The sequence below is a fragment of the Lissotriton vulgaris genome, chromosome 9 (assembly GCF_964263255.1).
Source record: "Lissotriton vulgaris chromosome 9, aLisVul1.2, whole genome shotgun sequence".
In the NCBI taxonomy this organism is placed as follows: Eukaryota; Metazoa; Chordata; class Amphibia; order Caudata; family Salamandridae; genus Lissotriton; species Lissotriton vulgaris.
Genome location: NC_141697.1, coordinates 1,223,323,244 through 1,223,348,472, shown reverse-complemented (window position 1 = coordinate 1,223,348,472; position 25,229 = coordinate 1,223,323,244). Strand labels below are relative to the sequence as shown.

At 51.3% G+C, this 25,229-nt stretch overlaps 1 protein-coding gene across 4 annotated transcripts in view; it reads left to right on the top strand.

Annotated features, from left to right (window-relative positions):
* LOC147693097 (sodium- and chloride-dependent creatine transporter 1-like) overlaps positions 1-25,229 on the top strand; it is a 364,792-nt gene that overhangs the window by 194,087 nt on the left and 145,476 nt on the right. For all 4 annotated transcript variants that reach the window (XR_015300094.1, XM_086939340.1, XM_086939341.1 and 1 more), the window contains exons 3-5: positions 21,204-21,335; positions 23,338-23,605; positions 24,898-25,030. Coding sequence is in view for 3 of the 4 variants with exons in the window: in XM_086939340.1 (XP_086795466.1) it covers positions 21,204-21,335; positions 23,338-23,605; positions 24,898-25,030 (533 nt within the window). In the remaining variant the exon portion in view is untranslated. The remainder of the gene's footprint in view (positions 1-21,203; positions 21,336-23,337; positions 23,606-24,897; positions 25,031-25,229) is intronic.

Here is a 25,229-nt window from a genome sequence, read left to right as displayed (position 1 = left end):
ACATGTTTTTGTTAACACATAGCTGCGGAGGGGAGGGGAGGGGTGGCTGGGTGCATACATCCTGCAATACGCTCAGGCGGTGGGGACATTGGCCATAGCAGATACATAGGTCAGATGGAGGGAACAATACCGGGTACGCCATTGGTACTTGATCTGCCCCCCCAAAGACTGAGATGGAATGGATGAGTCCACAAGTTGGTTGGGTTATGCAATGGTCGGGCCTCCATTGTAACCTCGACCTGGGTAAGGGAGTTTGGAGTTATACAGTTGCCATAGTTCATGTGGATAAGTCTCACACAACTGTCGTCTGTATTCGTTGTAGTGAAAGGCACAACCCGGGCCGATTTGCACATGCAAAAAAAATGGTAAGACGGGTGCTAGACATCAATGGCTACTACACAAGGGGAGAAGTACCAAAGATATAATGTCCTAACCTGGAATGTGTGAGGGATGGCTACGCCCCTGAAACGCCACAGGATCCATACATGCTTAAAACGTAGGGGGTGCGCACTCCGTACTTACAACAGATGCACTTGATATCTTCAGAAACTGTCGAAGAGTTAGAGGGGACAGGTGGTGCATATACTCTGCATACACGGGGGATGATCTTGATTCCCCCCCATCCCCGGTCCCCCTTTGTGATGCTTCATAGAGTCACTGACAAGGAATGGACGGACATGGTGGTGGAGGGGGTACCACTATCTCTGGTAGCGACTTACGTCCCTGATAGCAATCAACCACAATTTCTAGATGGCCTTACCACCCCCCCCCTGCCCCCACACACACACATTGGTGCAGAACCTGGCAGCCCAATGCATACGGGGTGGGGATTTTAACTATGTAAATGTGAATGATGTTTGAGTACATAGATCAACACCTCCACTGCAGGGCACAGGCTGTCTTCTGGCATTGCACCAGTTTGACTTACAGATTAGGGACAGACCACTCTGACATGTGTCGAATGATGCACCCGACACCTCAGAATATTCCTACTACTCTCCTGTAGATCTCATACACACTCAAATTGATCTGCTTATGTGTCCGAGGCCCTAAATATATGGAACGGACTCTGTCGGACCACAGCCCACTTTGTAAGATGGGGCAAGTGTCGCATCCGAATACTCACATGGAGACTTAACTCTCAAGCTTTGCTAGACGCGCCATATGGGGACTCTATTGGGGACTACATCAGTCAATGCTTTACTGAAAATGATGGTACAGCATCAAGCAGATGCATTGTTTGGGGTGCATTTAAGGCGGTGATCCGGGGGCTGTGCATTAAAACCTCATATGGTATAACATGCACGTTGACTACTGAGACCAACACACTGGAAAGCCAGATAAGAGAGGAAGAGGTTAGTCTGGGGGTGGGGTGGGGGTTGGATCCAGGAAAGACTGTAACCTCGTTGCCCTGCATCAGGAGTGCAGAAATCTAGTGGAGTGCCTGGGCCGCTAGCATATAGGGAATATGCTACCTTCAGTGCTTAATTTGTAAAGCATTCAGTGCCAGGGCCCTTCTCGGAAGGACACTGCAGCCTGCACCATCATTGCCTCTGCCAGTGCTGCCGATGACAATAACAGCACAACACCAAACCATCACACTCCTACAAGTGCGACAGTCAGACTATTAAAGGACACACAAGCTATACTAAAGGCGTGAGAGACTTGCATTACTTATTTACACTGCAATATGACTTAGTAATGGTGTTGTCCTCATCTCAAAATTTAACAGACAGCTGCTGGGGCTGTCACTAGAGCCGGTGCTGACAATTAAGTGCTGGCGCCGAGCACCGGAAACCACCTGCTCAAATGAAGCACTGGTTACCCCTCAACTTGCAGGGGGAGACGAGGCAGGTAGACTGTTGGGATGGCTCCTCTGCACAGACACCTTAGAACCCCCATAGCAGCCATAACGTCCTGATCAGCTACCCACACTGCAATTAACAAAATGTTCATGGATTATTATGCCACAGTATACGAGGCCCCAGTGAAAGGAACAACCCCGGCTGTACAAAAGGGGATGATGGACGTAGCATTTGAGCAAATCAAAACACTCACCCCCAGTCAACTGATCTAGGTTTAATCCATCATCATTCTTTAGCTCACTCCGCCACCTCAGTTCAGACATGGCCATATACAAATCAGTCTGACCCTGTGCCTCATGGGAACAGTCCAGCCCGAACTGCCAAGCCATGTCTTCCCTGGACCGGAAACAAGCATCCTGGGACCGGCTTCGGGTTCATAACCCTTTGTAGCTGGGCTGCCCATCCAGTGACTGGATCCCCTACAGAGCTCCACTCGAGACGAGCGAGCCACTCATGGGAGCGGAGATCTGCACAGCCATAGATCAGAACGCAAAATAAACCTGAGCGTCAAGGGGCTCTGGTGGAGTTCTATACAACATACCGAACGAAACTGGCCCCGAAGCTTCTCCAGCTATGCAAAGAGGCTAAAGCGGCTGGAACCCTTCTCAAGGCGCTGAGAGAGGCACTGATAACCCCCCCCCCACCCAACCACCCCACCCTTCCTCCTTTATCTCCAGTCAGCAAGTCCCCTTCCTCCTCCAAACACCCATCTACGTTCTTCCCCCGCCCCCACTACGCTGCCAGTTCCTTCACCCCCCACACCCATGTTTCCGTCTACACGCAATGAACACCCCCGATTCACTTCATCCCTTCAGAGCCCTCTCCTACACCCCTCTATACGGCCTCCCCTCTCTTTTACAAGGGCCCTGCATATACCCTGTCCCCCCTCTCCTCCTCACACAGCATACACCCCCCTTTGTTCTCTCCCCTCTCTTCCCACTTCATTCCCCCGTGCACCCTTATCCACCCCTCCCCTCGCTGCCAGCCCTTCACCCCATATACCCCAACGATCAGTCTATATTCCTTTCCCCTCATCTGTTCTAAGCCATCCCCTTCTCTATGGCCCCTCCCCATACACCCTTCCCCTCTCCCCTCCACGTCCCCTCTCCCCTCCACGTCCCCTCTCCCCTCCATGTCCCCTCTCCCCTCCTTGTCCCCTCTCCCCTCCACGTCCCCTCCATATCCCCTCTCCCCTCCACGTCCCCTCTCCCCTCCACGTCCCCTCTCCCCTCCACGTCCCCTCTCCACGTCCCCTCTCCCCTCCACGTCGTTCTCCATGTCCCCTCTCCCCTCCACGTCCCTCTCCATGTCCCCTCTCCCCTCCACGTCCCCTCCATGTCCCCTCTCCCCTCCACGTCCCCTCTCCCCTCCACGTCCCCTCTCCCCTCCACGTCCCCTCTCCCCTCCAGGTCCCCTCTCCCCTCCAGGTCCCCTCTCCCCTCCACGTCCCCTCTCCCCTCCACGTCCCCTCTCCCCTCCATGTCCCCTCTCCCCTCCACGTCCTCTCTCCACGTCCCCTCTCCCTTCCACGTCCCCTCTCCCCTCCACGTCCCCTCTCCCCTCCACGTCCCCTCTCCCCTCCATGTCCCCTCTCCCCTCCACGTCCCCTCTCCCCTCCACGTCCCCTCTCCCCTCCACGTCCCCTCTCCCCTCCACGTCCCCTCTCCCCTCCACGTCCCCTCTCCCCTCCACGTCCCATCTGCCCTCCACGTCCCCTCTCCCCTCCACGTCCCCTCTCCCCTCCACATCCCCTCTCCCCATGTTCCCTCTCCACGTCCCCTCTCCACGTCCCCTCTCCACGTCCCCTCTCCCCTCCATGTCCCTTCTCCACTCCATGTCCCTTCTCCCCTCCTTGTCCCCTCTCCCCTCCTTGTCCCTTCTCCCCTCCTTGTCCCCTCTCCCCTCCTTGTCCCCTCTCCCCCCACGTCCCCTCTCCCCCCACGTCCCCTCTCCCCCCCACGTCCCCTCTCCCCGCCACGTCCCCTCTCCCCTCCATGTCCCCTCTCCCCTCCATGTCCCCTCTCCCATCCACGTCCCCTCTCCCCTCATGTTCCCCCTCCACGTCCCCTCTCCCCTCCACGTCCCCTCTCCCCTCCACGTCCCCTCTCCCCTCCATGTCTCCTCTCCACGTCCCCTCTCCATGTCCCCTCTCCCCTCCATGTCCCCTCTCCCCTCCATGTCCCCTCTCCCCTCCATGTCCCCTCTCCCCTCCACGTCCCCTCTCTACGTTCCCTCTCCACGTCCCCTCTCCACGTCCCCTCTCCACGTCCCCTCTCCACGTCCCCTCTCCCCTCCTTGTCAACTCTCCTCTCCTTGTCCCCTCTCCCCTCCACACCCCCTCCCCCTCCACGTCCCCTCTCCACGTCCCCCCTCCACGTCCCCTCTCCACGTCCACTCTCCACGTCCCCTCTCCACGTCCCTTCTCCACGTCCCCTCTCCATGTCCCCTCTCTCCACCACGTCACTTCTCCCCTCCTTGTCCCCTCTCCCCTCCTTGTCCCCTCTCCCCTCCTTGTCCCCTCTCGCCTCCATGTCCCCTCTCCCCTCCATGTCCCCTCTCCCCTCCATGTCCCCTCTCCCCTCCTTGTCCCCTCTCTCCTCCGCGTCCCCTCTCTCCTCCGCGTCCCCTCCATGTCCCCTCTCCCCTCCTTGTCCCCTCTCTCCTCCTTGTCCCTTCCCCTCTCCCCTCCACGTCCCCTCTCCCCTCCACGTCCCCTCTCCCCCACGTCCCCTCTCCCCCACGTCCCCTCTCCATGTCCCCTCTCCCCTCCACGTCCCCTCTCCCCTCCACGTCCCCTCTCCCCTCCATGTCCTCTCCCCTCCTTGTCACCTCTCCCCTCCACGTTCCCTCTCCTCCACGTCCCTTCCATGTCCCCTCTCCCCTCCTTGTCCCCTCTCCCCTCCTTGTCCCTTCTCCCCTCCACGTCACCTCTCCCCTCCACGTCCCCTCTCTCCTCCACGTCCCCTCTCCCCTCCACGTCCCCTCTCCCCTCCACGTCCCCTCTCCCCTCCACGTCCCCTCTCCCCTCCATCTCCCCTCCCAACGTCCCCTCTCCCCTCCACGTCCCCTCTCCACGTCCCCTCTCCCCTCCACGTCCCCTCTCCCCTCCATGTCCCCTCTCCCCTCCATGTCCCCTCTCCCCTCCATGTCCCCTCTCCCCTCCCCTCCATGTCCCCTCTCCCCTCCATGTCCCATCCCCCAACGTCCCCTCTCCCCTCCATGTCCCCTCTCCCCTCCATGTCCCCTCTCCCCTCCACGTCCCCTCTCCCCCATGTTCCCCCTCCACATTCCCTCTCCCCTCCACGTCCCCTCTCCCCTCCACGTCCCATCTCCCTTCCACGTCCCCTCTCCCTTCCACGTCCCCTCTCCCCTCCTTGTCCCCTCTACCCTCCATGTCCCCTCTACCCTCCGTGTTCCCTCTCCCCTCCATGTCCCCTCCCCTCTCCGCGTCCCCTCTCCACGTCCCCTCTCCACGTCCCCTCTCCACGTCCCCTCTCCACGTCCCCTCTCCCCTCCATGTCCCCTCTCCTCTCCTTGTCCCCTCTCCCCTCCATGTCGCCTCTCCCCTCCATGTCCCCTCTCCCCTCCATGTCCCCTCTCCCCTCCATGTCCCCTCTCCCCTCCATGTCCCCTCTCCCCTCTGTTGGACTTGGCCCGCAGGGCAGGTTCACCCCTAGACTTTTTGCCTTATTTGTGACCCTGTGTTAGTGATTTTTGGGTCTCTGCGCACTTTCCCCTGAGTCCCAGAGTGAAAGTGCGTGCGTGTAGTATGGCTGGCCTGCCCTCCCATAGGAATGCATGGGGAATGTGTGTGTCCCTGGTAGTTCCTGATGCGTGGGGAGTGCAGGCTCGAGTTTGGTATGCCTGAACTCGTGAGAGTAAATGCTGCAAGATGGTGTCTGCGGCATGTATGTGTCTAGAAGGGAAGTGCTACTTCTGGACATTGAGATATGTGTGCAGTGAGGGTGCTGGAGCGTGATTGGCTGGAGCTGGCTGGCATGCCAGGCTCCAGGAAGTCTGGATGGGTCTGCCCGGTGGTGAGTGGGAGATTAGCATGAGTGATGTGTGGGAGGAGTGTACCTGGGCCCTGGATGGGCTGGGTTTTCCCCACACAATGCTGGCTCCGCCCCCCTGTGGTGTGTCTAATGACCCTGGCCTCCCCAGTGAAAGGAATGGGTGGTTGGGCTATCAAGAGTGCTCCAGAACCAGCTGCGACTGGTTTTCCCCCCACCCTGCACATTGTAACAAAGGAATTTACAGTATAAGAAGGGGCTGTGTCCCCACTGAATTTGTTCTACTTTGGAATCCTGCCAGAGGGGGCTTGTGCCGCTGCTGGGGCCAGAAGGACCGCCACTTGGGGAGTCTCCCTGCCTGGAGACCCAGTGTGCTGGCTCTGGCCCAGCCTTGCCCCCCTGCCTGCCTCCAGCCCTGCTGGAGCCCTGTCCTGTCCTCCAGTGCTGGGGAGCACTGAGGACTTCGTGGTCTACAGCCTGAGAGCGCTGCTCTCTGCCCTTCAGCGCTGCGAGCGCTGAGATCGCCTGCCTAGCGCTTGGAGAGCGCTGGATTGTGCCCGAGTGCTGTGAGCGCTACATTTTGCCCGCCCTGTGTGGTGGTTTGACGGCGCGGGTGCCACCCCGCTCATTGCCGTATTGTTTTGCCCGATTGACTGATCCACGAGGGAGCCCACTCCTCGGATCATCTGGTAAGCCGCCTGCCTGCCTAGAAACGGGCCGCCGCGCTGCCCGCGACGACCCGGAAGTGGTGAGGCGGCCGACCAATCACTGTGCGGCCCCGGAGAGGCCGACCGGAAGTCCCGCCCCGCTGCCGCGACCCGGAAGTCAGGCAGGCCGGGGGCAGGACGAGAAGCAACCGGCCGAGGAGCGCCCCGGGACCAGCGGGAGAGACCCGCCGCCGCTGGAGAGCCCAGCGCTAGACCGGTGAGTGCCGGTGCCTGCAGAGGAGGGGGGGGAGCGTCGGGACACATTGCCGGTGTCCGCCCCGCCCCCTCTCGGTAGCGCGACCTCGCGCCTGTGTGTTTTGAGCCTGAGGGCTCAGGGGGCATTTCTTTATTTCACGAGCCCTGAGAGGCTCTGAGCGCCCCACGTTCACGTCGAGTCCCCAGAGGGGGGACTCCCAAAGAGAAGCGCCCGTGTGTTTTGAGCCTGAGGGCTCAGGGAGCATCTCCGCGTTTTGGAGCCACGAGGTGCCCCGGGGGCACCAGTTGATTTAGAGCCCAGCGTGGCTCTTGGCGAACATCATTGCTTTGGGTCCCCAGAGCGAGGGACCCCCCAGCCCAGCGAGGCTGCACCTGTTCGCTGCTGGAGCCCTGAGAGGCTCAGCAGCCCCCCTTACTGGTGAGAGAGCCCAAGAGAGGCTCACCAGTGCCACAGTGGTGGTTCTTTGAGCCCAGAGAGGCTCCAACTTTGTGCTAACTTTCCCTGCTCCAGTTGCCCAGCACTTTGTGGGCAACTGCCACGTTTAGGCCCTGACATTGGGACACCGGGACAGTCACAGGTGGTGACTGGTGAGTTTGGGGGAAATAGTTAGTGATTTTACACCTCTGAATGGGTAGATTTTTCATCATGTGTTCTCTTTGTCCTTTTACACCTCTGAATGTTACGACATCATGTGTGTTGCTTTTGCACCCCTACAGGTAGTGTGACGTGTAGGTGGTTGTTTTCTCCCTAGTACAGGTGGTGCTAGAGAGGTCCTGTTACCAGTGATTACTGGTTGTATGCCCTACTTTTATATTGTGTGCTAAAGTGCTATTACAGAAGGTATTGCTCTATTACTGAAGGTATTGCTAAAGTGCTGTTAGTATTGCTTACAAAGTGCCATTACCCGTGACAGTGATCCAAGTGGTCCTGTCCTGTACAAATATCCCTTGTAAATTCCGCCCGTGCCTGTTGGCACAGTGTAATAAGATGTGTGTTTTATCTGATGTATATTTATTATAATACAAAGGCTATTTTTACATAACCTTATGTGGAGTGTTTCTTTGTGGTGGGCCTTGGTTGTTGTTGCTGGGGTGCGTGCGCAAATACTTAACTTACATCGCCTCCACGTTTAGCCTTGACTGCTCGCGCCACGTTACCTAGAGGGCGAGTGAGGGGTTATCTTGGCGTGTAACTCCCTTGCCCTGACACCTAGAACTGGCGATCCCTGACTGACCTCGACGCGAGTCTTGGCCGGCCAGGGTCCCGGTTCTAACACCCTCCATGTCCCCTCTCCCCTCCATGTCCCCTCTCCCCTCCTTGTCCCCTCTCCCCTCCATGTCCCCTCTCCCCTCCATGTCCCCTCTCCCCTCCATGTCCCATCTCCACTCCATGTCCCCTCTCCCCTCCATGTCCCCTCTCCCCTCCATGTCCCCTCTCCCCTCCATGTCCCCTCTCCCCTCCATGTCCCCTTCCCCTCCATGTCCCCTCTCCCCTCCATGTCCCCTCTCCCCTCCATGTCCCCTCTCCCCTCCATCTCCCCTCTCCCCTCCATCTCCCCTCCATCTCCCCTCCATGTCCCCTCTCCCCTCCTTGTCCCCTCTCCCCTCCATGTCCCCTCTCCCCTCCATGTCCCCTCTCCCCTCCATGTCCCCTCTCCCCTCCATCTCTCCCCTCCATGTCCCCTCTCCCCTCCATGTCCCCTCTCCCCTCCATGTCCCCTCTCCCCTCCTTGTCCCCTCTCCCCTCCTTGTCCCCTCTCCCCTCCATGTCCCCTCTCCCCTCCATGTCCCCTCTCCCCTCCATCTCCACTCCATGTCCCCTCTCCCCTCCATGTCCCCTCTCCCCTCCATGTCCCCTCTCCCCTCCATGTCCCCTCTCCCCTCCATGTCCCCTCTCCCCTCCATGTCCCCTCTCCCCTTCATCTCCCCTCTCCCCTCCATCTCCCCTCTCCCCTCCATCTCCCCTCCATGTCCCCTCTCCCCTCCATGTCCCCTCTCCCCTCCACCCTCTCCCCTCCATGTCCCCTCTCCCCTCCATGTCCCCTCTCCCCTCCATCTCCCCTCTCCCCTCCATCTCCCCTCTCCCCTCCATCTCCCCTCCATGTCCCCTCTCCCCTCCATGTCCCCTCTCCCCTCCATGTCCCCTCTCCCCTCCATGTCCCCTCTCCCCTCCATCTCCCCTCTCCCCTCCATGTCCCCTCTCCCCTCCACACACATTCCTTGTCTTGTTCACGGACACACGGTTTATAAATAGAATCTCGCTGCAGAGGTGTCAGGAAGGCGCGGGGTGGGGGTGCGTGGAGGGTGGGTTAGTGGGAACAATGACGTTACTGGAGGAGTTGGAGGGGGCTGGGGGTGGTGAGGGGGAGGCTCCGGGGGTGCTGAAGACAGCAGCCAGTGATGGAGGGCGCATGCGCACTGCAGCCGCGTAGCACCGCGTCAAGGCTAGTAAGGAGGAGAGGAGCCTGCTTGGCACGCTGCGCACGCCCCCTGCTGCCACTTCCAACGTCAGAGAGCGCGTGGATCCAGGGAGGAGGGGGTGATGAATGCACAACGCGTCATCGCACCGACGAGGCTGGCATCCTTCATGCGCCCTGCCAGCGAGCTGCAGGACACCCAAGGGCAAGGGATGGCGGCTAGGGGGGCTGGGGAAGGGTCAGGCTCCCTCCCCTCGGTGGCATAGCAAGGGGCATAGACCCCAAGGCAAGCAGTGAAAATAAACCATTTTTATTTATGCATTTTTATTTATTTATGCATTTTTATATAGCGCGGACTTTACCCGAAGGCGTCAGAGCGCTTCACATTAGGAACAGAAATGAAACATAATGAGACCCATTACAAAAGAGCAGATTACAAAAGCATACGTTACTTACATAATGTAATAGTGACAATTGTGAGCAAACAAAATACATGAGGTAGTAAAAATTGTGAGCCACCAAAATTACATGAGATAGTAAAGGTAAAAGTGACAATTGGGAGCAAACAAAATACTTGAGGTAGTAAAAATTGTGAGCAACCAAAAATACATGAGGTAGTAAAGGTAATAGTGATAATTGTGAGCAAACAAAATACCTGAGGTAGTAAAAATTGTGAGCAACCAAAAATACATGAGGTAGTCAAAAGTGCACAAGAGGAAAGTGACAAGTGTGCAGTTATAAGAGAAAACAGAGTATAATTTGAGGTATAATACTGCAATAAGTGCTAGGCACAAGAACAAGCGTTACGTAGGCAAAGGTGGCACTTGTGCAAGTATCAAAGGTAAAAACATGTGAGAGGTAGCAACCGTGTGTTACAAGGGCAAAGTGGTGTGTGCATGTTACAAAAGGGCACCGAACACAAGAACATGGAGAATACTGCGAAAAGGCAGACACTCCAACCGCAGGACAAACACTGGGAAGGCACTTCCATGGTCATGGAAAGTAGAAAATATCAGTAGTGGAAAGTCTTCCTCCAAATAGCAAGAGGACGTGAATTACTTTTGGAGGTGTCTCTGGAGGAGGAGAACTTTGAGGTCCCTTTTGAAGGCCTGGGAGGAGGCGGTGGTCCGGAGCTGAGGCGGAAACGAGTTCCAGATTCTCACTGCATTGCCTGAAAAGGATTGGGCCATTGTTCTTTCCTTCTTGAAAGTGGGAGGTTCAAGCAGTAGATTCTCCGCATTGCGTGAAGGTCTAGAGCCTCCAGAGAGTTTCAGTTTCTTCGCCAGGTAGCGGGGAGAGGAGGAGTGCAAGGCTTTGTGGGTGATACAAGCGGTCTTGTAGATAGCGCTAGCCTCGAAGGGAAGCCAGCGGAGGGTGGATAACATCGGTGTGATGTGATCGCTTCTTTTGGCCCCATAAATGAAACGAGCTGCTGAATGGAAGACAGACTTAAGTGGGGACAGGTGAGATTTGGGGAGGCCAGTAAGAAGAGAATTGCAGTAGTCTAGTCTGGAGAGAACCAGCGATTGCACCAGGGTTATAAGGTCCTGCTCCGGGAAGAAGCGACGTATTCCCCAAAGAAGGCGCAGTTGGTAGCGAGCAGATTTTGCAATAGAATTGATGTGGGGAGTTAGATTGAGTTTTTTGTCTAGAATGACACCAAGGGATTTTGCGCTGTCGACAATGATGGGTTTATTGTTGAGTAGATTCATCTGATCCATCCATGATTGAACCGGGGGAGGAGAGAGTGAGGAGGAGAAGAGGAGGAATTCAGTTTTGGAGGGATTCAGAATCAATTGATGAGATGACATCCAATTTTGAATGGAGTCGAGAGTGGAGCTTAGGATGGAGAGGTCATGAGTGGAGGCAACCTTGAGGTAGAGTTGAGTGTCATCTACATAGAGATGATAGTGAATCCCGGATTTGCTTAGGAGGTTTCCCAGTGGTTCTAAGTAGAGATTGAACAATGTGGGTGCAAGTATAGAGCCTTGGGGAACACCTTGACCCACCGCCACAGGAGAAGAAAGACTGTTCGCTATTTTGATCATTTGAGATCTGTCAGAGAGGAAGGATGCAAACCATTTAAGCACAGTGCCCTCCAAGCCCATTCTCTGTTGAAGAATATTGAGGAGGGTGTTGTGATTAACAGTGTCGAAGGCTGCGGAAAGGTCAAGGAGAATTAGCAGACAGGACCCCCCTGAGTCGAGTAAACCATTCCCGGCTGGGTAGTAAAAGCCACCATTGGGTCACATCAGAGGTCCTTCAGACCCCCGGGCCACTGGTCTGGCTGCGCTGAGAGCCACCCCCTGACTCCTGGTGTGCCCTGAGGACCGTGGCCTCCTCCTTTGTCAGCTGTTGGGGAGGACTGTCGGTCACTGTCCCTTCTGAAATGTCTCTCGCCCTCCCACGCAGAGGGCCTCCTCCCGCCATGTCACCATGCACACTGTCTCCGGTCCGAGGCATTTTTCAACCACAAGTCACTATCTGCTTTGTTGGTCTAATTAAAAGCAAACTGATTCTACAACACCCAGTATGCACACGGAAACCCAGAAATGAAGAAACTATGTATTGTATTGTAATTGCATTTATATAGTGCTTACTACCCCTGACGAGGCGTCAAAGCGCTTTTTCAGCGAGTAGCACGCTACTCCGGGACCCATAGAGGATTAGTGTTGAATTAGTATAGTGAAACATGCAAGTACATTTTAAGTGGTGGATAGGTTAGTCAGTTATTTGGATTTGGAATGACAGCAGAAGGATAGAGGAGGACAAAGGTTTGTATTTATTTATCGCATGTTGACGCATGCTATTCGTGAAGCCTATAAAGGATTAGTGGTGAATTAATATGGTGAAATATGAAGTCATTTCAGTGGTGGATATTAGTCTGTTACTTAGAGTGAGAAGGAAAGCGGAGGGATAAAAGGGGAAGAAAGATTTGCATTCATATAGCACTTGTTACCCCTGATGGGTGTTGAAGCGCTTTTCTGGCGAGTAGCACGCCACCTGGGAACCCATAAAGGATTAGTGTTGAAAATTAGTATAGAATGAATAAGAAGTATTTTGAGTAGTGGATATGTTATTCAGTTATTTGGGTAGTATATTAGTATAGTTGAATATGGAATTTGAGAAGTGAACATGTTAGTCTGTTAATTTTGATTGGATAATGTTAGGGCTAGGGTTCTATCATTTTCAATCACAACACTAGCCCTAAAATCTAGAACCAATAGGAGAACAGGACCTTACAGCCAATCGTAGCCCTAATCCAAGCACCCAATCAGTTCAAAAACCCTGATATCAAAACAGGGGCTCGGCTCTGGGATCGGCTCGGTTGTGGTCTGGGCTTGGCTCGGCTCGGTCTGGGCTCGGCTCGGCTGTGGTTGTGGCCTGGTCTGGGCTTGGCTGTGGTCTGGGCTCAGCTGTGGTTGTGGCCTGGTCTGGGCTTGGCTGTGGTCTGGGCTCGGCTGTGGTTGTGGCCTGTGGTACATATGAAATGGGGTCCCCGCAAGAAGATATACAGTACTGGATTTGCAGAATTCAAAAGTCCAATCAATTTCACGTATTCATGAAACTTTGCACAGTATTGTGATTTAACACTGAACACCTCAAATGATAACAATTACTGAATATAAATTGAGCAAATTAAGAGGCCCCGAGAGGGGGAGAAAGGAAAGGAAAAGGGGGGTGCTTAAAGGAGTGAAGTACAAAAAGATTTAGTCATATTAAGTCAGATAAATCAGATACTGACATACAACAATTAAGCAATTCAGATGCAACAACCAAAATTTATGGACAAAATTGATGCAACTTTTAAGAGAGACATTCTACGGTAACAACCATATCAATGGAATTGTCAGGGACTTGAACCGGATTTCAAGAGAACACAAGCCGTCGACGTTTCGACCCCTGTATTGTTGGTCAAGTTAGGTCCTTAGACGGGGTCTTCATCAGGACAAAAACGGGAAAGGAGGTGATGGGGCAACGATATCTGGAATTTAGAAAAAAGGGGGGGGAGTTAGACATTCACAAAGGGGTACAACTACTGTTACAGATAAGCTTAAGACGTCGTAACAGCGGCGTCAAGGTGGTTATTATTAACAAATTACCATGGACAACAGGCCCCAAAGGGCTCTGCTGTAGGAACTCGGGTACACCACTCAATCGTAGGGGAATATCCCCAGCGAAACCAAAATCGCAAACTATAGAGGAATTAAAATCAGAGGAGAAAGATCATTATTAGACATACTTTGGTCTTTCAAGGTATACAGCTCAATGAATCTGGTCAACGAGGGCTCCCTCTTGCATCAGATAGTTATAGTTTTCTAATGGCGTGGGGGCCCATGGTCATTCTAGAAAAATGGGATTCAACATCTCCACTTAAGGTGGTTCCCATCGTTATAGTGAAAGGTGACTCATGATCAATGCCGGATAGAGAGGTCACGCTGGGTAAAAGGTGATTAGATAATTCAGACCGGCACACAAATGTCCGTGATGCTCACCTTAGTTAAAAGCACATATAGCCTGGGGTAACTACAGAAACACACTGTAGAAACGGATAGCCAATATCCTAAACGCGGTCCTCAGGGGTTATATTGAACCAATGCCTGCATCGCTTTACCAGGAGATATCAGTTCGAGCGAAAACGCTGTGGGCAAAAGATAGTGAAAATGGTCAGTGGATTGGTGTGCTAGGGTAACGTACCAAACCCTATATTCTGAAAGTTATCAGCACTTACTAATATGAATTGAGAAGGATGGGCACCAAAAAAACACTGGTTTCAGGGAGTTGCGTGCGGTACTGCAAAACATGGTAAAGAGGTCACTTATTGGGCTAGCTTATTCGGAAAAAGGGTCTACAATGGACCGCAAGTAAGACGGGAAACCACTATATCCTAAACATAAACGGGACCGGACAAGGCAAGGCTGCTTGACATGTCTTGAACGTTAGTCGGTATGCGGGGAGACAAAAGCGAAAAGCAGATCCGTTATTCATTACCAGGCTCGGCTTCCAAAAACAAACCAGACCCATCTTCCTAATCAGCAAGGGAGGGGGAGAAAACAACTCACGGTTAGTCGAACTCGGAGACGCCGTCCAGCGGAGTAGCGGGAACGAGGGCGGAGTTCCTTTGACACTACGCGTAGTTTTGGATTGTTGGATCACGTGTCCGACATACCATAGAGAGTGAAGAAATACTTAACCCTTCACAGCTATCATATATTATCAATGTTACGCACCTTGGATTGTCGGATTTTTTAATATTAATTTTAATATTAACTGGAGGAAGAGATATTGTCCAACCTAATTAAAATAGGAAATTTGGATCCTAATTCGAGCCATGATCGTGCAACACTCAGTCACGAGGTTGTAGACAATTTAGGTTATGCACAAATGTAGTCAGGTTTACACAGTATGTATACGTAACAGTATTTTATATATCCAGTTAAAGCCCATCACGGTACTCCATGTAAATCAACATCAAATGGAATCCGAGCACTTTAAGCAATACTTTTTTTGGAAGGACCGTGCAATTCTCAAAGCATGAGATTGTAGACGGATTATATAAAAAACGTGGATTACATTAGCACAGGATATCATGCAGGTGACAAGGGATGAGTAAACATCAATTACTTATTCGAAGACAGTGGATGACCTGTTGGGTGAAAAAGTCAAACATAAACTCGGCACTTCTCTCGCACGAGAGTGAAGCCGAGGAACAGTATCTTAGTTTATACATAGTAAACTCAAATGAAGATACTACAGAAGTGATTATTAGCCAAGTGCTGCCAATTGAGACAGGCTACTGTCTTGTTCATTAAGGCCATTTTTGATGGTATCCAAAAGTGACATCCATTTAGCTTCGCGTGTGTTCAGTATGGTCATTACATTACCCCCTCTCCTGCCTAGGGTTACTTTTTCAACAACCAAACACCTCAAATCACTTACTTGGTGGCCACTTCTTTGCCAGTGGTCCACCAAAGGTGCCCCTGTCACCTTGCATCTTATTCTACTGCTGTGGGATGAGATCCTCGCTTTCACCTTTTGCTGGGTCTGGACGACATATATCTGTTTACAAGGGCACAGAATGATGTAAATTACACATGCCGTGTTGCAATTGGTGTGATGTTTAAGGTGAAATGTGCGTTGTCCATGTTCAAAACTTTTTGTCTGAATGGTTGTCTCACAGGCGGTGCACGTCCCACATCTATAGTGCCCTACCAGATTGGGTAAGTTCCATAAGGTAGTAATGGTGGGTTGACTTGCAGGTTCCAAATAGGAGTGAACTACCATATCTCGTATGTTCTTGGCCTTTTGAAAGAATGGAGAGGTGGGTTCAAGTGTTCAATTTCTTCTGCCACAAGATGCCAGTTCCTATTGATGATTTGCTTAATCTCATTACTGCGGGTGGAGAAAGTCGTGACGCAGACTATGCGGTCCATCTCCCCTTTGTTGGTTACCTCTGGATTCAGCAGGATACCGCGTGGGTTGTACCAGGCACGTTTTCTAGCTCGTTTGACCATCCGAGCAGGGTATCCACGAATGATAAGGCGATCACACAACACCTCAGATTCGTGGATGTAGTTGCTTCTAGTCGAACAATTTCTCCTGACCCTGAGGAATTGGCCAATAGGTAAATTGTCTTTTAGGCCCTTAGGGTGGTGGCTACCATATTGCAGTAGAGAATTTCGCTCAGTGGGCTTCCTGTACAGAGTTGTCTGTAGTCGATCATCATTGACATATATAGTGATGTCTAAGTAGGGGATGCTCACATTGCTGGATTCCAGGGTGAACTGGATGTTAGGGTTGCACAAATTCAACCATGAATGGTTGTGGCCTGGTCTGGGCTCGGACCAGGGCTCGACTCGGCTCCGGTCTAGGCTCCAGCCTAGGGTCACTTCAGCAGCTTCGGGTTCCCTCGGCAATGTGTTGGTCTGCACCCCTCTACTTACACTCAGTGCGATTCCAACAGATAAAGTGGCTCAGTGAGTTAAATGTCCTCTATTGTGATCTGTAAAACACCAGTCCTTCTGAAGAAAGCCAACTCCATCCTTCCATGGCGTGTAGATGTAGCACCATTTGAACTGGTAACAGGAACATCTGTCATTTGTAGCGTCTTGAAGTCGCGGATGTTTACTGAGATGGTCCTCCATGCAGGGGCGGGGGATCTCGGCAGGCAAGCCCCTATCTTGACGCATCTTAAACATGGATGCCTTCGGAGTGATGCTGGCGGTGCTGCGGGTACCCGTTGCCATGGAACCCTGCACTCTCGGCGACTGATGGAGGTCCGGCTCCAAGAAACACTTCAGACGTTTCTTCCTTTACAGGACTGGTCACCACCTTGGATGTCTGACCCCAGGTCACCGCTATTTTGTCCATCCTCAAATGTCTTCTGCCCTCTCAGGGTTTCAAAATGGGCGATTGGATGGACCGAGCAGGCAGTTTCCATCGAAGCTGAAATCACCAACCATCTCTTTTAAATCTCGAGCCTCGGACCCTCCGCTAAAGTATGAGTTTGAGCTCAGGGCACCGTTTCTAGCATTCTGTGAGAATTTTGTGAGCATTTTGAGCTGCAGAAGTTAACCATGTTTTTTTAAGTTGAGCCTGGGAAGCGCATGCGCTGCTCTGCTTGAGGCATACTCTATTCAGGTATAGGCTTGAAGCTCCGCCCATTTCCCCCGCCCATCTTTTCAATTGGCTCCTGTTGCTGTCCTTTCTAAATCATTGCTTTTGATTCATGAATAGACTTAGTAGTCCCTCCTTGGTACCGCCTTGTCTGCATTTGTAACCTCCCATGAGAACTGGACTTTTTACTTGTGTTGTTACACTCTCTGCTTTATCTACAGTCTGTGAGCACTATTTTCTGAAATGAGTTTCTCCTACTGCGGGCACAATGTGCTTTCCTGCAAAGGGCCCCCTTTGCGCAAAGATTGGCAAAGAGCATACCGGCTACTTAGAGGAACATGCTTTTTGATGCACCGGCATCCCTTTCTTTAAAAGAAAAATTATTCTAACATGGCCTCCTATGCAAGTGTTGTGGTGGACACCCTCTGGACAGTGTGGGGGGACAGGAATTTGTGATCGAATGAGTGGATCGAACCGGCTTGTTTAGGTGGGACGATGCATTATTTACCTTTAATCTCATGTCTGTTTTATTTTATTCTCTCTCCTCTGTCCTTTCTTTTCTTCAGTTCATAGTGCATATTTTTATACTTGCCCTTGTTTCATGTTTGCACCATGGCTTGTCTGCATTTATGACCCTAACCCAAAAAATCAAAACAAACAATCCCAATCCTATGCCACACCATGGTATGCGTATGCAACTGCCTCCTGCTCGTACAGATAGGCTAGCAGTAAATTACAAGGGAAATTTGAGTCAATCCACTGGTACCTACCCAGAGAATATTCCATTCCATTGTTATTCAGCTTGTCTGTGCCATACTCTCAGTGGCAGAGCGTGTGCTACACAAGTGATAATTAATTGTTCTAATTACAGACCTTCATCAACCATATGCAGAGCAGTTTTAGCCGTGGCCGCGCCCAGTTTAATACATTTATGTGGCCTTAAAAGTGTATAATTTGTACCTACTTTTTGTACGTTAGGTACACATTGACTGCACTTACTTATGGTCTGTAAGCTGAGGTAAAATGACACCATTTACAACTTGTGTGAGTGAGCTCCACTTGTGTATGGAGAAAGCCTCACGAGCTTGATCTTGGTTTTCAAGATGGTGCAGTTGATCACTCTCGCAATCAATCAATCAATCAATCAGGGTTTGTAAAGCGCTGCTACTCCCCCGTGAGGGTCTCAAGCTGCTGGGGGAAATGATGGGGGCTGCTGATCCCTCTGGGCGCTGGGGTTCAGTCGAAGAGCCAGGAATTAAGATTAATTAATTAATTAATTGTGGGTTTGTAATGCGCTAGAATCGACTCCAGAAGGAGTATCTCTGCGCAGTAGACCGCTGGGGAACCCGTCCTGGCTTTCCCTGTGAGATGGTCCCTACTGGGTATCTCCAAGGTGAAACCAGGCATCCCCGGCATATGTGGGGGGCCGTTGTGGAGATGAGGCAAGCTAATGCCCAGAGTTGCCGAGTGTGATCCCTGGTGAGAGTAGGCACCGAGATGAGAATTATTGAGTCCGCTGACCCTGGTCCACGACCCTGCCGCGTCGGGAATTGAACCCTGGTCCCGGGCCGCCCTCTGCTCTCGGGTCTGCCGCCTCTAACCTGTGAGCCACACCACTCCATCCATCCTGAATTGGGTCAGCGACAGGGCTTGCAGGAGTTGAAGAGGCAGAGTGTTCCAGGTCTTGGCGGTGAGGTAGCAGAGTACAGTTGCAGGCTATGTGGTGTTTGGGGTACAATGTTGGGGTGGTCTGCTCACCTTGTTTATAGCCTTTCCTCTGGTCTTTCAGAACCTGTGGTATTGGAGTACAACAATGTGCTCCATCTGTTCCCCCTTTATTGCGACCCCTTACTATTGACTTGCCTTTCCAGGGAGGCGCACAGCTACTCCTGATATCAGGCGCGGCTCTGGGTTGTCGCTATTCACTTCACTGGTGCAAGTTCCTCTTACCTTCCAGCGATGGCTGTTCTTAAATCTTGTAACTTCCTGGTGAGGCTCTAGGTTTGCCAGCCGAGCTTCATGCCCGTACAGTCCCTCGAGCTCAACCTTGGAACCTGTCATCATTCCTGGCCCATGGGAGCCACGCGGGCCCATCTACCATTCTCTCCGCAGTAAGTTTGTCGACTCTGGGCCTGATTACCAACTTGGCGGATGGGATACTCCGTCACAAATGAGCTGGTTATTCCATCACAAATGTGACGGATATTCCGTCCGATGTATAACAAGTTCCAATGGATATAATGGAATTGTAATTTGGTGGGTGGGATATCGGTCACGTTTGTGACGGAGTAACCCTGTCTGCCCGTTCCGTTGCAGCCTCTTTCCTTGTGGGTGGAGGTGCCCGCTTTTGGCTATTGTTTACAGAGGGGCTAAAATGCTCTAAGTCAAAACCTGCCTCCGCAGCAGGGCCCTTCTGCTGAAATTATCTTTGCTCCCGCAAATGGAAAGCAGTCCATGTTTCAATTAAATCCTGAGGACTCTCCGAAGCACTCCAAAGTGGCGTCGAGTGAATGATACTCGGTCAAGTGAGGGCAGTTCTACGGCAAGCATGAGGCATCTTCATGCCTTGGGAGTTTTATGAAAGTCTGACATTGCCCGGGGAGCGATGGAAGGCTGGTAGACCTGTGCCTCGGGCCGGACTACGGCTAACATGTAGTCACATCTTTAATTAGCGCGCTTTTTCCTGTGGTTCAGAGCTCCAGAGTGGTCCTGGTGAAGTGTAGAGCTGTACAAAACCCCTAAATGAATAAATGATAAGTGCATCATGTTGCAGACGTTTGTCTCTACATTCATCAGCTGCTGTTTAAGCCTAGTGACCATGTTTCCTAAAAATAGAACCGGTCTTGTTCAGATGCGGGGACAAGCAATTGTAATTCTATTTATATAGCACTTACCACCCCCGACGAGGCGTTGAAATGCTTTATGGCGAATAGAATGCTACTCCAGAGCCTAAGGTTGGTGATTAATCAAGCGGTTACTGTGATTAGTGATGTGCTCTCAAAACAAATGCATGCATCTCCGCCAGTTACTTTGTGATTATATTCATTCCAGTTAGGTGTAGTCATTAGCGGGGGCCATGTGGTTTCAGGTGAATGGTTGGTGATGTAGATAGATTACTGCCAGTCGGGTGTAGTCATTAGTGGGGGTCATTTGTTTCCAGGGGAATGGTTAAGAAGGTAGATTATATTAATACTAGATAGATTTAGTCATTAGCAGGGGACATGTGGTTGCAGGTGACTGGCTGATGAGGTAGGTAGAGTATATTAATTCCAGGTAGGTGTAGTCATTAGCGGGCCTATGTGTTTCCAGGTGAATGGTTGAGGTAGGTAGGTAGAGTATATTAGTGCCAGGTAGGTGTGATCATTAGAGGGGACATGTGGTTTCAGGTAAATGGTTGGTGAGATAGATAATTATATTAATTACAGATAGGTGTAGTCATAAGTGGGGTCCCTGTGGTTTCAGGTGAATGGTTGGTGCAATGGATTACATTGACAGCAGGTAGATGTAGTCATTAGCGGGGGCTATGTGGCTTCAGGTGAATGGCTGGTGAGGTAGATCGACTGGCTGAGATCAGGTACTGGTAGGCTACAGGAATAGGGTTTAAAGAGCCGAGCACTACGAGCCGAGAAACTACGCCACGGACTCTCATGGTCTTCTTTACTTTTTTTTTTATCCTGGCCGCCATTTTGCTGCTGCTGTCCACCTCTTTTCTCTGGACCCCGACACGCCATCTTGTCCATTCCCTCGTCCTTTAACCTTTTCCCTCGTTTCCCCCTTGACGATCCTCAAATGTTTCTTCCCTTTTCTGATTTCCCTTTTCTCCATACTCTTGTATCCCTCCCACCCTCCCTTGGTGCTGTGACTGTGTCCCCCCCCCCACCCCACTTAATGGAACTCTGCTCTTCTGTTTTTCTTTTTTTTGGGTCTTGATCTGAGAAAATCTACTATATGTATATAGAGATAACTCTAATCACTAGTATATGCAGTAGACCTTTGTACTCTCTACCATTCCTATGTGACTCTTAGAGTATATCCATTTGTATCTCTACCTTGAGTGACTTTACTATTTGTACATTTGCAATTTTTCTTTCTGTTTGTATCTCTTCCTTGTGTGACTTTACATATTGTACATTTGCAATTTTTTCTGTTGGTATATTTTATGTAACGCATGTAATCCTAAGTCCTTATGTTTTGCAACTGGTTCTCATGTAAAGCTCTCTGACACCTTCGGGTAAAGTTCACGCTATATAAAATCGCATTAAATAAATAAATAAATGTTCTCTTCAATCAAAAAAGAAAGCTATCGAGAACAGAAACCCTACCATGAAGTTGGTGCCTCTGACGTCTCTGTGGTTTCTCCCTACACAGGTGTGTTTCTGATCCCGTATTTGCTGATTGTCTTTGTGGGAGGAATTCCAGTCTTTTTCTTGGAGATTGCGCTGGGCCAGTTCATGAAGCAGGGAGGAATCGCGGCATGGAATATCGCGCCCCTCTTCAAAGGTAAGCGACCCTCTTCCCCACGCACGAACCTCCGAGGACGGGATTGGTTCTCCTGGTTGTTATCCTCATTCTTCAGTGTTTAAGCCTTTCAACCAGTTGGTGTACCCAAGTCAAGCCTTTGCAGTGCAGGAGTGGAAGGGATTAAAGCAAAGTTGTCCAAAAGCCCACCTCTTCCATGTGGTTGAAACATTACATATCCTACATAGGGAAGCGTCACCCAGAAAGGACCAACCGTTCCACTTGGGTCAAAGACCTCTCCAGTCCCACCTGGGCCAAAAAGGGCCTGGTCTGGTTCACATTGGATATAAAGGACTTTGCATGTCCATCTGGACTAGAAAGAGGCTGACTGTTCCCCTATAGTCAGAGCACCCTGCCCCTACAGCCCCGCCCTACTCAAAAAGGAGCTTTCCTTAGCAGTGAGTGGGTCATCAGTCAGGCCCACCCCTTGAGCTCCTCCGCGCTCTAAACTTCACGTTGTTCTTCAAGAGCAGGACACAGCCTCCCAGTTTTCAGTTGGCCAAGGACAGTCCCTCGTGATATCCGGGCGCTGCTCTTAGGTTAACAGAGCACTACTCCAGCACTGACCAGTGCCTGGACCAGGGCCAGACTGGGAACCAAAACCGGCTCTGGCAAAGTGCTCAGCTGGCCCCCAAGGGGGTTGGGGGTGTGGCCGAGCTGTTTACCAGGGCCAATTTCAGCCGATTTTGTTACTGGGGCTGATATTGCAGCTTTGCTGTAACAAAAACGTCCCCCAGTGGCCCAAAACCGGTCCCCACCCTGGCGGCCCACCAGGGAAATGTCCGGTGCCCGCTACGGCCAGTCCGGCCCTGGCCTGGACCTGAGAGTGGCCATTACTTCCATATCCGACCCAAGCCTTAGACTCCAAAGAACCGCTCTTCAAGATAGAGACTGGTTTTGGACAAGTTTCTGCAGCAACAGGTTGAGGACAAATGTGGAGATGCTATATTCTTTTTAATCAGAGGCTCTTCTGAAGTTTCTAAAATGCCCCTAACACTACCCAGCTACCGTAGCACTAATGTTCAGTTCATTGTGGCGTGCAGCAGCATGTTAGGCCTATGGTTGTACTCCACATGTGGTAATGGATGTTGACGGGGTGACCTAGAGTTGTGGTGGTAAATTGGACTAGGAGTCTAGTGCATGTGGCAGTGCAGAATATTTTGGAATAATGGTGTGGGCTACGCGTGGTGCAGGATATGTTAGAGTAGAGGTTAACGTGATGGTGCAGGATCGATGGGGCTAGCAGTGTAGAGGGATTTGTGGTGATGGTGCAAGATCGATACGGCTAGCAGTGTAGAGGTAAATGCAGTGGTGGTTCAGTATAGATAGGGTTAGCAGCGTAGAGTCATGTGTGGTGGTGCAGGATGGATGGAGCTAGCAGTGTAGAAGGATGTGTGGTAGCGGTGCTGCAGGATAGATGGGGCTAGCAATGTAGAGGTAGATGTGGTGGTCTAAAGTTAGATAATGTGGCACAGGATAGGTTGGAATAGAGGTGTAGAAGTAAATTAGGTGATGCAACATAGAAAAAGTTTGACTAGCTATAGGTAGATGTGGTTGTGCAGGATTTGGTGGACCTGTGGTGAAGTGGTGGATATGGTGACGCAGAATAAGTTGAACTAAGTTTGTGGAAGTGAATGGGGTACAGGATAGGTTGGACTAGCAGAGTTGAGGTAGATGCTAAGTGTATAGATGGATGTGGTGGTGTAGGATAGGCTTGTGTGCATAGTTTATAGGTGGATGTGGCAGTGCGGGGTAGGCTGGACTAGCAGTGTATAGGTAGATGTTGAGGTGTAAGGTAGGTAGGACTGAGGTTGTAGAAGTTCATGTAGATGTGGTCCAGGATACGTTGGTCCAGGCTGGAAGGGGCAGATGGTGCATGAATCTTTGCATTACAGATTTGGAAGTAGCAGGAGTTCTGTGGAGACTGACATTTGCTGGAGAAGTCCTGTATCCGGTTGAGATGGAACATTGTTTTTCCCGGCAGGCCTTGGCTTCTCGTCGATGGTGATAGTTTTCTTCTGCAACACCTACTACATCATGATCCTGGTCTGGGGACTCTACTACCTGGTGCACTCCTTCACTAACACGCTGCCATGGGCCACTTGTGGCCACCCCTGGAACAGCCCGGAGTGCACTGAAGTCTTCCGCCTGGACCAGTGCCGCAACAGCACCCTTGGCAATGCCACCAGCCCCTTCAACATCAGCTGCGAGGCGCTGGAGAAGAAGCGCTCGCCCGTCATCGAGTTCTGGGAGTGAGTATTGTGCTGTTTAACACTAAATTCTGGCCCTAGGAGGCTTTCAGGATGTCTTAGACTGGTGTAAAGCATTTCTCAGGCTCCACTTTATCCTAGAAAATTAAAGCTCCCTTAGCCATGTGATCCTCAATTTGAATACAAATTACTCCCTCAAAGGGCTAAAATGATGATGAGCCATTGTTCCTCCATGGAGGAAAGGGTGTCCTTCCTCCCCCACTCTGTTAAAGATATTTGTATTACGCAGACTTAGCCACATGTGGTGCAGAGCGTTTCACTTTCTGCAGCTGGAGTAACAGGGATCAGATAAGGGCAGAGGCCTTTAGCCATCAAGCCTTAGAAGGACTAAACTAGCATAGCTTCATCCGTGGAAATGTTGCAGTCCTTGCTACATGTAGTACAGGTGGGATACTAGTATTGATGACGTCCAACCGAATTGTCAAAAAGGCACGGTTATCATAACCAGCGGCAAACGTGCTACATGGAAAGATGACCGACTGAAGGACTAGTGGGTGTAGTCGTACCCACAATGACCCTCTGTTGCACCTGGTGGAAAGGTCTGCAGGCCATATTGTTGCTGCATTGGAGGGGATTGTAGAGAAGCCCATGGAAGGTGGGATTGCTGGGATGTTTGTAGAGCATGGAGTAGCTTCCCGTTCTCAGGGGCCGATTCACAGAACTAATCTGAGACAAAATCCTAAACGTACTACTTTTGGTATTCACAGAAGGCATTTAGTAGTAGTAAAGTTAGGATTTTGTTTTAAGTTTGACTTAGGACAGACTTGGGACAGACTTGGGACAGACTTGGGACAGACTTGGGACAGACTTGGGACAGACTTAAGATAACATCCTAACTTTACTACTACTAAAGGCCTTCTGTGAATACCAAAAGTAGTAAGTTTAGGATTTTGTCTCAGATTACTTCTGTGAATCGGGCCCTTAGTGCTCTAGCTAGATGCTGCAGTTTTATCATTGGTATAGTTGGAAGATCATACAGTGTCCATGGAGTGGTGATCAAATGAGTTACAAACCAATGCAGCATCTGCCAGTTGTGTTCCTAAATAGGACCACTGACAGCACTTCCTGCGTGTTGGTGTTAGGATTTGAACAACGACTTACAATCTCCTCTTATTGCTTGCAGTGATGTTATTAGCCTTGCCTGTTAGAGAAATCGCCCAATGTCGCCTCTAACTGGACCATTACCTGCCTCTAGGTATGCAGGCATCATTTCTTTTGGAAGGGTGGTGTGACCAGACTGGAGACTCATGACATGCTCTGTTTTGACTGTGCAGGAACAAAGTGCTGCAGATCTCGGGGGGCTTGAGCGAGCCGGGGGACCTCAACTGGCAGATGATCCTGTGCTTACTGGTCACTTGGGTGATCGTCTACTTCTGCATCTGGAAAGGGGTCAAGTCCACGGGAAAGGTAAAGCAATCCTTGACTATCCTACTCTGGTTCCATTCTGTGATGAGCCTGATGAAGAGCGTGGGTCAGCACCTTGGAGGCAACACATTGGCGCCCCGGCAGCCAGTAAACTTTGCTCAGGTGATTGTAGAGGTGATCAGTAGCGGCTGCTACAGGCAGAAGTGGTGGGGCAGCGAAGTAAAAAAAAACAAAAATACAA